Below are 12,515 nucleotides of genomic sequence, written 5' to 3' on the forward strand. Positions count from 1 at the left end.
AGGGGTTGTCTCCTCAGCTTTGGGAGTTGTTGGTGCCTCTGTGGCTTTAGGGGTTGTCTCTTCAGCTTTGGGAGTTGTTGGTGCCTCTGTGGCTTCAGGGCTTGTCTCTTCTGCTTTAGGGGTTGTTGGTGCCTCTGTGGTTTTAGGGGTTGTCTCCTCTGCCTTAGGGGTTGTTGGTGCCTCTGTGGCTTCAGGAGTTGTCTCTTCAGCTTTGGGGGTTGTCAGTGCTTCTGTGGCTTCAGGGGTCGTCTCTTCAGTTTTGGGGATTGTTGGTATCTCTGTGGCTTCAGGGGTTGTCTCCTCAGCTTTAGGGGTTGTTAGTGCTTCCGTGGCTTCAGGGGTTATCTCTTCATCTTTGGGGGTTGTTGGTGCCTCAGTGCCTTCAGGAGTTGTCTCTTCAGCTTTGGGGGTTGTCTCCTCAGCTTTGGGGGTTGTCAGAGCCTCCGTTGCTTCAGGAGTTGTTTCTTCAGCTTTGGGGGTTGTTGGGGCCTCCATGGCTTCAGGAGTTGTCTCTTCAGCTTTGGGGGTTGTTAGTGCTTCTGTGGCTTCAGGGGTCATCTCTTCAGTTTTGGGGATTGTTGGTGTCTCTGTGGCTTCAGGGGTTGTCTCCTCAGCTTTAGGGGTTGTGAATGCTTCCATGGCTTCAGGGGTTGCTGTGGAGACAGTCGTCTCTTCAGCTTTGGGAGTTGTTGGTGCCTCTGTGGCTTCAGGAGTTGTCTCCTCAGCTTTGGGGGTTGCTGATGCCTCACTGGCTTCAGTTGTTGGTGCCTCACTGGCTTCAGTGGTTGTCTCTTCGACTTTGGGAGTTGTTGGTGCCTCACTGGCTTCAGGGGTCATCTCTTCCACACTGGGGCTTGTGAAAGTGTCTGCCTCATTTGTTGGCCCATCTGTGGCTTCAGGGCTTGTCTCTTCAGCTTTGGCAGTGGTTGTTGGGTCTACTTTGGTTGTTGGTGCCTCTTTGGCTTGCAGGGTTGTTTCCTCAGCTTTTTGGGTGGTTGAAGGATCTGCTTTAGTTGTTGCTTCTGTTTCCAGAGGGGTTGTCTCTTCAACCTTCAGGGTGGTAGGAATGTCTGTCTTTATTGTTGGTGCTGGTGTTGTTGCAAAGTTATCTTCCTGAGTGGTGGTTGTCTGTTTGGTTGTCAGTTTTGCAGTAATACTTGTGGTCGGTGGTAAAGTAGGTTTTAGAGTATATGGTTTAGTAGTAGTTGCTTTGATTGGGGCTGTTGTATCAGGCTGTTTTGTAGTTGGAGGAGGACTGGTCACATTGCCAATAACTATGAGAGAAAAAATATGTTATGGCATAGGAATTGCAATGCATGCACCTTTTCATAATTTTTTAGTATACTAATAAGAACTAGCTGCTTATCTTGTGAATAGAATAGTACATGGTTTTCATGGTATTTGCAAAAAGAAAAAAAAAAAGCTTTCTCTGTAAAACTGTACTTAATTTGTGTTACAGTTGTTGAAACCTCCATTGTTTTTTGCCAGTTTATAAAAATACATGGAAACCTATGTTAAATTTGATAAATACCAGTTACAGACAAGTCAAAAGACACATTCTTTAAAAGAGCGAAACTAACCTGCATTGTGAATTTCTTTTGGGTGCCTGCGACTTTGCAGCAGCTAAGTTTTAACAAATACCATTGATTAAACCAGACATGTCCAACCCATAGCAGCACACCTCGCGATGTGTCCGTCCCCTGCCCCACGCCATTGTGGCGGTGGCTCTGCCCTGCACAGCCCAGCCCTGTGCACACTACCATCACTCAGCACCAGCTGAACATCGGTGCACTATGAACCCCATCTGGTCTGAAACCAAGGCACAGGGAGGGTGCAGTGCAGTGCTAACTCAAGTTATGGCAAATCAGTTTATAGATTTTGACCGACTGGATAAACACAGTCCTGTTAACAGTGAAAAATATGCAGCGTGTTTTCTGTTTTGATAAAGGTATTTGAGACTAGGTTTCAAGGTGACAAAAAAAAAAAAAAACAACCATCTTTTTGGTTAATTTGCAATTCAGTTTTCAGTCAAAATAAATCCATTACTTGTTAATTGTCAAATGGAATGTATAGAGTTGCAATCAAAAATCTGATTTTGTCTCTTTACCAGATATACGTAAGTCCTCTATTACCAGAGAAAAATACCCCTAGCTTCACAATTGTGCCTTACCCATGTAACCGCTTTTTGGCTGTACGCACACTTGTGAAGAACTCTTTTCAAGGATGAAGCATAGGAAAAGTAAGATTTCATCAAAAATTTCTGATGAACACTTTGAGAACTCAGTATGACTTGCAACCACTGCCGTTGAACCAGACTGATGCATTAGTTTCACAAAAACAGGATCACATACCCCATTAAAATAAGCTTTGTTACTTATATACATTAGCTACATTATGTATTTTATAACAGCTACTACGAAAGTAATGTCTCCTATTTTATGTTATTGTCCCACAACATCATACGTGGATGCTGATGGGACAGCATTAGAGGTTGAACCTTCTCACCAAGATTCCATTACACTTTGCTGCCATGTGACAGATGGCAGCAGAGGAGTAGTCTGACAGAATGGCATCTGACATGGAAGTGTGTATGAAGCTAAGTGGTGGAACAGAATTCTTCCATGCAGAAAAAATTGTCATTCATCAACACTTCCTGAACATTTATGGAGACCAAGCAGTGGATGTGAGCACCGTGAGGGGTGGGTGGTGCATTTCAGCAGTGGTGACAGTGACAGTGGGTCACCTCCTCTGGTGCAGAGTTATGGAAACAGGAGAAGAAGGAACTTTCTGAGTACAGATACCTAATTATATCTCCTATGCCGTGTCTTTGGTATTTTTCCTCTTTGTGATTTGCAGCTTTAGCCTCTCCTTTTATATGTAGTTACATGAACCTGGGTCAAAGCATTAATATAGATAGAGTCAGCAGAAATTAACAGTAAGTGTTTCTGCATTTCAATCTCTTGATCTCTTACTGTGATCTCTGTGATATTTTGCCATTTAGTTGTTTTCACAGTTTTGTTGTGGAGCTCTTTTTCATTTGTTTGCTTCTTGTTTTGTTGTGTGGCTTTTTTTTTTTTTGCTTTTTTTTTCCCCTGTAACTCTTACTCTCTCCCATTACAACCAAATTGACACTTGGTTCTTGAAAACCTGAGAAAAACAAGAGCAGCATTAAGTGATTTTGGGCCGCATCATTCACCTTTTGAACGAATCTTCTGAAAAAGGTATTTCAAGATCTGAGCTACTGTTGACAGTCTCTCAGCAGGATGGAATGACTGAGGACTCTCCAGTATGAGAAATAATCTCTGCATACTATAGAGACAGTGCAGCGTGAGCAGAGCATTACAGAATTGGATTTCCTCCTACACAATCTGTCTGAAATACCGACCATCAAGTAGGATCCTGTTGTCTACATTTCCTTAATTTTGTTCCATTTGACCTTCTAGATTGACTTTGCAACAGGAAATTGCCACAACAGAAAGGTAGAAAGTCCAACTTAAAAAATGAAATAAGGGTTAAACTATTGGCCAGTGCTGACTTTTAGCCTTGTTTCATTGTTGTTACTTCAAGGTTTCAAGTTCAAACTGATCTCCCAATTAAGCATTAATAATGCTGGAACAGAGTATCAAAGAACACAGGAACACAGCATGCTTTCCATTCAGAAGAAAATACATTACTTGTATTTTCTGGAGCTGCAGGATGCCTGGCTTGATTAAAGCTAAAGAAACCTGTCAGGAGGTTTTCCTGTCCTGGTTCTGTCAGATCTTCACTGTCCCGGAATACAATGCCCTTCCTGTTTCTGCAGTGGATTTTGTCCAAAACTGACAATGTTGTGTTATTTTATTGAAGATATGTGTGGAAATCAAGTAGAGACGCAGGAGATGTCACTGCACTCCAACATCTGTCTTAAGCGAACTCTGAAAAGTCAGTAGAGTCTTTCTTGAAGTATAGGTGAGGTAATTAGTTTATACACTGAGCGGTTCCAAGGTTGGTAATGTCTCACATCGCCTTTCTATTTCCAGAGCAGGAAAACAGTCTCTGATGTCCCTTCAGATAATACCCACCCTGTTTCATTTGTATCCTTTCCTACCTTCCTCTGGCTTCTTTTCCTCGTCTGTAGATGACCTTTTAGATGTCGATTTGTTTGGGGGAAGAGTCTTGGGTGCTGGCTTTTCTGTGTGTACTGAAAGAAATGATACAATATGTTAATGAAATTGCATAGAGATGTTTGTTATAAGAAGAAGGTGGTACAGTGGTACAGAACAGAACTCCAATGATACTTTTCCATAGACTTTTTTTTTTTTTGTATTATTTACTGTCTGTGGGATTATTTAGGGTATTACTGGGAAAAAGAGAAATTAAAGAGAATTCCCACCCTTGGGATCCCCAGGTGTTTATCATAGACCTGAGAAATCTTTTTCCCAGAGGTGAGAAGTGAGGTGTTCCAAGCTGATGGGAATTTTCAAGTGGGAAGAATATGAATTCTAAGCAGAGTTCTATGCTCTGCGAACTTGTCTAATCATGGAATCATAGAATGGTTTGGGTTGGAAGGGACCTTTGAGGTCACCTAGTTCCAACTCCCCTGCTATAGGCAGGGACACTTCTTTTGGTTAAAGATATATAAATTACAATAAGGTATTGCATCATTCCAAAAACTTTAACAGGTTTCTTAGCTACTCATAGGTAGCAAAGTTACTAAAATGTTAGTAGTGAGCGGGGTGGATTTGGGGATATTTGGTTTTGTGTTCGTTTTGTTGTTGTTGTTTTGACAAAAATTAACATCAAACCAAAGTAACAGTGGCTGCCATCACTGTTGAAAGCTGCTGTGTGGTGCTCTCCTGAGACACTTGCTGGATGGGACCTATGGGACCTGCATGTGCTCCTGCACAGGGCAGAGCCACTACCAAGCTGGGACAGGCCATGCTTTCCCCGGAGGCAGAGTTGTTGGGTCTTTCTGAGTCAGAGAGATCTGTGCACTGGCAGCCTGGAAGGCTAACGATGTTCTGGTCTGCATTAAAAGAGGAGTGGCCAGCAGGGAGAGGGAGGTGGTGGTCCCACTCTACTCAGCTCTTGTGAGGCCCCATCTGGAGTACTGCATCCAGGCCTGGGGGCCCCAGCACAAGAAGGACGTGGAGCTCTTGGAACAAGTTCAGAGGAGGGAGACCAAGATGATCAGAGGGCTGGAGCACCTCTCCTGTGAGGAAAGGTTGAGGGAACTGGGCTTGTTTAGTTTGGAGGAGAGAAGGCTCCGGGGAGACCTCACTGTGGCCTTTCAATACTTGAAGAGAGCATATAAACAGGAGGGGGAACAATTGTTCATGAGGGTGGATAGTGATAGGACAAGGGGGAATGGTTTTAAACTGAGACAGGGGAGATTTAGGTTAGATATTAGGAGGAAGTTTTTCACACAGAGGGTGGTGACGCACTGGAACAGGTTGCCCAAGGAGGTTGTGGACGCCCCATCCCTGGAGGCATTCAAGGTCTGGCTGGACATGGCTCTGAGCAGCCTGGTCTAATGGTTGGCAACCCTGCACTCAGCAGGGGGGTTGAGACTTGATGATCTTTGAGGTTCTTTTCAACCCAGGCCATTCTATGATTCTATGATTCTATGATCTGGTCAACTAGGCAGCTATGAGTGAGCTGTTTTTGTTTTGACTTTGCTTGTTGCAGTCCCAATGTTACACATGTAACCCTTCTGAGAATCTTTAACTGAAGGGGTTTTACTGCGGGGATTAGAAAGCAAGAAGGAAAAGAAGATAGAATGCAATCACTGGCAAAATTGTAGATAATGTCATTTAAACCAGGTGGCATCCTGGCAGAAACAGCTGTAAGAGGCAGGTATTAAGCAGCCTCAAAGGTAGTAAATTCACCTTAAGACATTTCTAAGACATTTAATCTTCTTCTACACATTCAGTCAAGAGTGCTCAATGCAGAGTCTGTTTCAGTGTAAACTGCTGTGCACCTGGGGACTGGGACTGGCTGTCATGAGAACCAAATGACAACCCATATGTTCGTCCTGACTATCAAAGGACACACTCGGAAAATTGGCTGCCCTGCAGGTCTGTGAAGGGTAAGATAAACAAAAGTGACCATGGGTCACTCTAAGTACTTCTTGAATTTAATTCACAGCCTGAAGGTTAAATGCACATTCTCTTAAAATGCCTCTCACTGCACTATGGTATGTAACCACTTCTTATCAGGCAGTCCCCTACAGTTCCTCTTCCTTGCCCCAGAGGAGCCGTTTCTATGCTGGGATGCTCCTCCTATTTGGAATTCAGAGAGGACAGGATCTATGAGATCTCCCCCTCTGCTCTCCAGTGGTTGCAGTAACTCAAATCACACGGTCTGAAGGTTCCAGTGCAAGGGGCTGGGTAGTACCCACTTATGGATGAGTTTCAGGGGAACTGAAGGGAGTTGGATCTGCCTTACTACTTCTCTGTAGATGAAGTAGATTATTTACTGCCAAGTGCCATTCATTTTATGCAGCCTGTGTCTTTGAATTCTATTCTTGATGTAATTTTAGTAGCATGAGTGGAAGTATGCATGCCAAACCTCGCAGAATCATTAGCAAATGTTTATGTACATATGTCTCTGCCTCCTGGTTCCCACTCATCAGACTGCCATACTGTAGGTGTACTAGTGAACAACAGCATTGGCTTAATTTTGTGGAAAGATTCACCTGAGAATGTGGATAATACCAAGAACAAAGTCTGTGTGGTTCACATTTTATGACAGCACAAGGTACCTAAATTTAAATATATACAGAAAAAATAGTGAAAATAAATTTCTTACATTCTTTGCAGTGTTCATCATAGTCTGGGCAGCATTTTCCATATCGTTGACATTCTATGTCACAGTCGCACTCTCTTCCTCTTTGATAGACTTCAAAGCAACGTCCTTTGCAGGAGACTGCTACATAAGGCAGAACAACAGAGTTAATATTTTTGTGTAGCTTACATGTGACACTGGGACCTTTCTACAGTGAAGTCACCCACTTAAGCTGGTTTAAAGAAGAGTTTCCAGGTATTTATTCTGGTCTGACCCAGAACTTGATTGTGTGATTAATTCCATTGTGTTTTGGATCAGGTCATGTAACCAGAACTGCACTTTGCCACTGGGGGTACTGAGACCACTTAGGATCTGTGGCAGAATAAAATATAACCATGGAGTTCACTTTAGATAGGTCCCAACAGAGAAAGCTTCACAGAACCAGAGATGACTGAGGCTGTCAGGGACCTCTGAAGGTCATCTCGTCCCCTGCTCTAGCAGGGCCACCAGAGCTGGACACCCAGGACCGCATCAAGGTGACTTTTGGAGATCTCCAAAGAGGAGACTCCACATCTCTCTGGGCAACCTGTGCTGTTTCCCTAATCAAATAGCAGTTGTCTCAAGAATGATGTTTAAAATCAGTAAGAAAGTAATTCTGGGCCACATTTTCAAAAAAGATGTGCATCAGGGCACCACTCTGCATCAACAGTGATGTGTCTACCAAAGCATTTCTGAAAAAGAATAGGGCCTACATAAGTTATGACTGACCTTACTAGGTGTCTATAGGCAAATACTATATCTTAGTTATTGGTGTACTGCACTGGAGTATGTTAGACCTGAAGTGGACTTTTTGGGTTGGGTTTTTTTTGGTTTGTTTATTTGTTTAGGATGCTTAGCATCTCATAGAATCGAGCTAAGAATTAACCACCACTTGGTATTTCCAAAATGATCGTATAATCTATTGTTCTTGTCCTGTATCTGTACTGTACATGAGTCCCTTTAAAATCAGCATCTTGCTGGCACTCAAGGCATAGAACTGTATCTTAAAGTAATTATCTAGTAAAGTTAGAATTGCTGCATAGGCAGGTTTGGAACAGCTTTAGACCAGTGTAGATGTGGAATGCTCTGCTGATGCCAGTGGATTCATTCCACGTGCCTAGGTGAAATTGTTGTTGTTTTTTTTTTTTTTTAAGAATTAGCATTTTTGGTAGTGCTGTTTCTGCATTTAAAATACTTAGCCTGTACTGCTAGATCTAAGACCTTTAATCTTTATCTCACACCTTTAATCTTACTAGAACTACACTGTATAGTGTAACTATGGTTATCTAAAGCCCTGCTATTTTTGACACATGGGTAATGCATAAGCAAATAATTTGAGAACTTCTCTGGCAGAACAGTTTGAAATATCCATATTTTTTTAAGCCATACAGTTTTAAATTTCACATAAACTAATACTTGTCCATTCATCCTTTCCATCATATTTCAGCCACAGTTCTGATCCAGAGTCAGTTTCTGTCAGGACTCCCTCTGACTTTGGATTAGACCCTGCAGACTCCATCTCTCTTAAATTTGAGTGGGACTGCCCCAGATTTTCTCTCTGGAAAATCCTGAAACTTTTCTTCTTACTTGAATTTGCTTTTATTTTATTATTATTATTATTATTATAACAGACAAACAAATACAGTACAAGTCCACAAAGGAGGAGAAAACAAGCAATAGGGAAAATCCCTCTCTTGTTCTGTTCTTCCAAAAAGCAAACCCCTTTTCTTGGTGACAACCTGCAGATGCAAAATTTTCTTTGAATGGGCTGTGAGAGGTTATCACCAAGTTTTTTGAGGGGGAGAATTATACATAGATGAGAGGAGAACGAGGATGAGCAAACCAAAACAAGCATTTAAGCATACAGAGGACGTACACTGGTGCAAGCAGGAGAGGTGCTGATAGGAGCTGGCCGTGTTTGGGAACTTACCCCCCATGCAGACTTTGCTGAAGTCAGGGCAGCACTCCTTGTAGTGTTGGCAGCTATAATCACAGTGGCAGACATGCTCTCTAGAATACCCTTCCCCACATCTCCCTGTACAGCTCCATAAATCTAAAATCACACGACACCGGCATAAACATTGCCAAACTGAAATGGTATGTGAGGAAACTGAATGGCAAAGCAGGAATATCTATGTTTCCCTAAAGAATGCCACTTCTGTATTCAGAGCCATGGAAGCTGTGGGCCAGTGCAGCCTGTTTGGAAGTCCTGCAGGTCAGCGCTGATCCCTGGGCTGGCATGGGGCAGGCACCAGAGATGTGTTCTGTCTGGGCTGGTTTGTCCTGTTTCTCCTGAAGAGCAGTGAATCCTGAGGACCAGTTCAGTGACATGGCTGCACCGGTTATGGCATCCAGACTAGCTTGTTATGATTTATCTGAGGTGATATATCAGCCAGGTACTATGTTATTTCATTTTCTATCTTAATTCACTCTAAGCATAGCCACCAGAAGTGTACCTGACAGATGCATTAGGTCTGTCAGATTTTTACTTTTGGTAATGTTCTTAATAAAACCAGCTTGAGTTTTAAATGGTGATCACTGCCATGATAAATACAAGTCCCCAGAGCCATTTTTACTGTCAGTTTTCAAAATCTGCCAGCCCTTCATATGGTTGGTTTTTTTCACCCTGAAGACAGAGAGGAATTTGGTGTGAACCCTGAGGTTAGGAGAAGTTGAGATCTGGTCCTTCAGTCTTCTACAAAGAGCTCTCTGATAATGAGAAGGCTGCTATTAGCAGAATAACCTAGGTGCTTATTTCACATTGGCATTATGGCTTGACTGCTGCAGTGTTGCAAAATGCCAGATAATACGTGGTGCAGGCTAGAGGTGGGAAGCAAGACGTCAGAGGTCTTCTTCCAAAATATCAGGTATTCACCTGGGCTAACTCCCCCTCCTACACAAAACCCTCACTAATGTAATGCACTATCACTTCTTCTGGAAGTGAGACATGCAGGACCACAAGTGGAGCGTCCCTAAATACAAACAAAAAGCTGAACAATAAACGAGCTACAACAGACTTCAGATAATCAGATTAAACATTGAAGAACAACAAGGAAACAACAAGGAATAACATGTAACACAACACAACACCAAAGACAATCATTTCTGTAAGCACACATTCTGTGTGCTTGTGAAGGAAGACCCTAGGATAACAGAAGATTAAACCTGTGAATCTGTACTGTGATCTTTTAACAGTTCAGTGGTGAAGGTACTTCTAAGGAAAACACCTGAATTGTTCTGGTTGCTCTTGGCAAGAGTCTGATTTTTGCTGAAAATAGTGGGAGGGCGCCTGTCGACCTCAGGGGGTGCAGCGTCAGACTGCGCTGCCCTGCAGGTAGCGTCTGACATCTGCTGAGACCTGGGGAGCTGCTTACCAGTACAGATCTTATATTTTCTATTCACAGTAGTAATAAGATGCATTTTACAAGCAAGTGATACGCTTTGTTATCAGCTTAACCGCTTCAGAGCTACTTGAGAATTGGGACGACAGTGGGCTTGCCGTGCTGCAAGTTCTTCCATTTCTGCTTTGTGGTGCCACTTTACTTTAGGTAGAAGGCAACCATAGAACTTTGAGGGTAAATTAAAATCTGCAGTATTATACATGGAGTTGCCAAAATCAGCTTCAGTGCATTTACTGGCAAAGAACTTAGTCCCACATACACATTCCTTTCCCTCAGCCCATTCTGTTTAGGTATTTCTAACTCAATTGTATGGATGCTATAATTCTAGGTTCTTTCTTGAAGTATATTGCCAATCACTTCTGCTAAATGTATCAGCATAAGGACAACAGGATCTGTAGAATATGTCTACAGAAAGGGAAGTAAATTCATATGCATCTTGTGTGATATTCATATGTATGTTATTTCTCAAAAATATAGGACTATGCTTTACCAAAATTTATGATATTATTCAGTGATTATAAAACTGAATCATAATGAGTGTGTGTAGAAAAAAAAGTTTTAAAGTTTAATATTTTTATGAAGATAAATGCGGAGCTTCATTCTGAAGCTTTCTTATCATTTTCCTGATCTCCTTAGCAGCCTCACTTCAGCTGCATGTTACAGTACCTTGAGAAGTCACCTCTTGAATCGGGGACAGTGAAAGGATCACCAGGGATACGCAAATTATGTTCCATATGATCATTACTTTCAGGTACGACATCATCCCTAAAAAGAAATAATTTCACATCACTGCATGCAAGTCAAATATCTTTTTTAATAGTGAAATGGTTAAACTTGAAATACATATCTTTATACAGAACACGAGTTTCATTGCAACATACAGCTCACATTAAAATTACTCAAGGAGAAGTTGGTAATTTATAATTACTCCATAAATTCTCTCATAGTTATTAGTTGACTAGCTGTAAGAAAAGGAACATTCATTATTAACAAATAATGGGAGGATTTTTTGCAGTATTTTATTAGGTGAGATCTGCAGTCGGTCTACTCATTTTAAATGGATGGAGTTTGGTACACCAATCTCTAAGGCTACAATACTGATACAGATAAATCTAGAACCAAAAATATAATACTGTCAAAAGAGTGATTAATCAGCATATTTTTATAAACATAATCCATCATCAAAATATTAGTGCTTAAGCACGTCAAATGGAAAGATAGGATAAAAGTAAATCTTCTTTCAAAAGGAAAAAGTCCATACTTTCTGTTCATTTTCCTTCTGAATTAGAGTGCTTGCATCAGAATGCTCTGAGTAGAGAAAGGAATTACACTTACCTAACAAAGGATGTGTCTGCTCTCAGGGATACTTCAAATGCCTTTTATATCACTTTATAACTACGCTGGGGTTAACTAATTAGACTGCTTGTTAAACAAAACTGCCAATGACAGCTTATGACAGCAAACTTTCCACATGAATTGGAAGAGATCCCAGATGACTAGACTAACACAACATCTGGAAAACACTCCCATTAAGAAAAACGATTACTGAAAAGAATAAATAGAGACTTACTTACTAGTCAAAACACATTTTGATTACTGAGTGACATGAACAAATTGTCCTGAATATATCTGGAACGCATTAGGTATTATTGCATAGCAATAAAAAATCATTATAGGCAAATGCTGAGTGTATTTTCTTTCCTGTCACAAGAAGCTTAGGTGACAGTAGCCTGAAATTATGCAGTACTCTCTGCTTCTGATGGCGTTTCGAGATCCAATCCGTTCAGCCACGTATAATTCACCACTTGCACACTGAATGTATGTTACTTCCCCCTGAGCTGAATGGAAATGTTGCCAAGGTGTTGGCTAGAAATCAAACAACTTAGTCAAATTTCAACTTTATTGTATCTATTCTATGCAAAGTAACGAAAAATGAATGGAAGGGACATAAAATTGTCCTAATGGTGTTCGTGTTCATCCATTTCCTATTCAGAGTACTAGGAATGATTACTTGTAACTCCCAAAGCTAAAGGAGATTTCTTTGAAACTTGAGCGGTGCTAACTCTCGGAGTTTGAAGACTGCTTCTTTACTCAGAAACTAACTTTATAAAAGGCAGGAAACTTTGATATTTCTGTCTTACCCTGTTACTAGAATCCAAAAGTAATTCTACTGTCTCAAAATAATAAATGTGTACAATTCTCACTGAAAAGGAAGAAAGCACTTTGCCACGAGTCTCTTAAAGGAAAAATGTAGGCATCTCTGAAAAAGAGTGGATTGAGACTTGTGCTTGGATGTTTTGCACACTTGGT

The 12,515-nt window shown here is 41.4% G+C and overlaps 1 protein-coding gene across 1 annotated transcript in view; it reads right to left on the reverse strand.

Moving 5' to 3' along the window:
- PRG4 (proteoglycan 4) overlaps window positions 1-11,721 on the reverse strand; it is a 19,870-nt gene extending 8,149 nt beyond the window's left edge. Inside the window, exons 1-6 of the mRNA XM_021404994.1 lie at window positions 11,541-11,721; window positions 10,872-10,970; window positions 8,735-8,857; window positions 6,790-6,909; window positions 4,088-4,180; window positions 6-1,274 (exon numbers count right to left, since the gene is read on the reverse strand). Coding sequence (XP_021260669.1) covers window positions 6-1,274; window positions 4,088-4,180; window positions 6,790-6,909; window positions 8,735-8,857; window positions 10,872-10,968 — 1,702 coding nt within the window. The 5' untranslated portion in view covers window positions 10,969-10,970; window positions 11,541-11,721. The remainder of the gene's footprint in view (window positions 1-5; window positions 1,275-4,087; window positions 4,181-6,789; window positions 6,910-8,734; window positions 8,858-10,871; window positions 10,971-11,540) is intronic.

Source organism: Numida meleagris, chromosome 7, assembly GCF_002078875.1.
Source record: "Numida meleagris isolate 19003 breed g44 Domestic line chromosome 7, NumMel1.0, whole genome shotgun sequence".
Lineage (NCBI taxonomy): Eukaryota > Metazoa > Chordata > Aves > Galliformes > Numididae > Numida > Numida meleagris.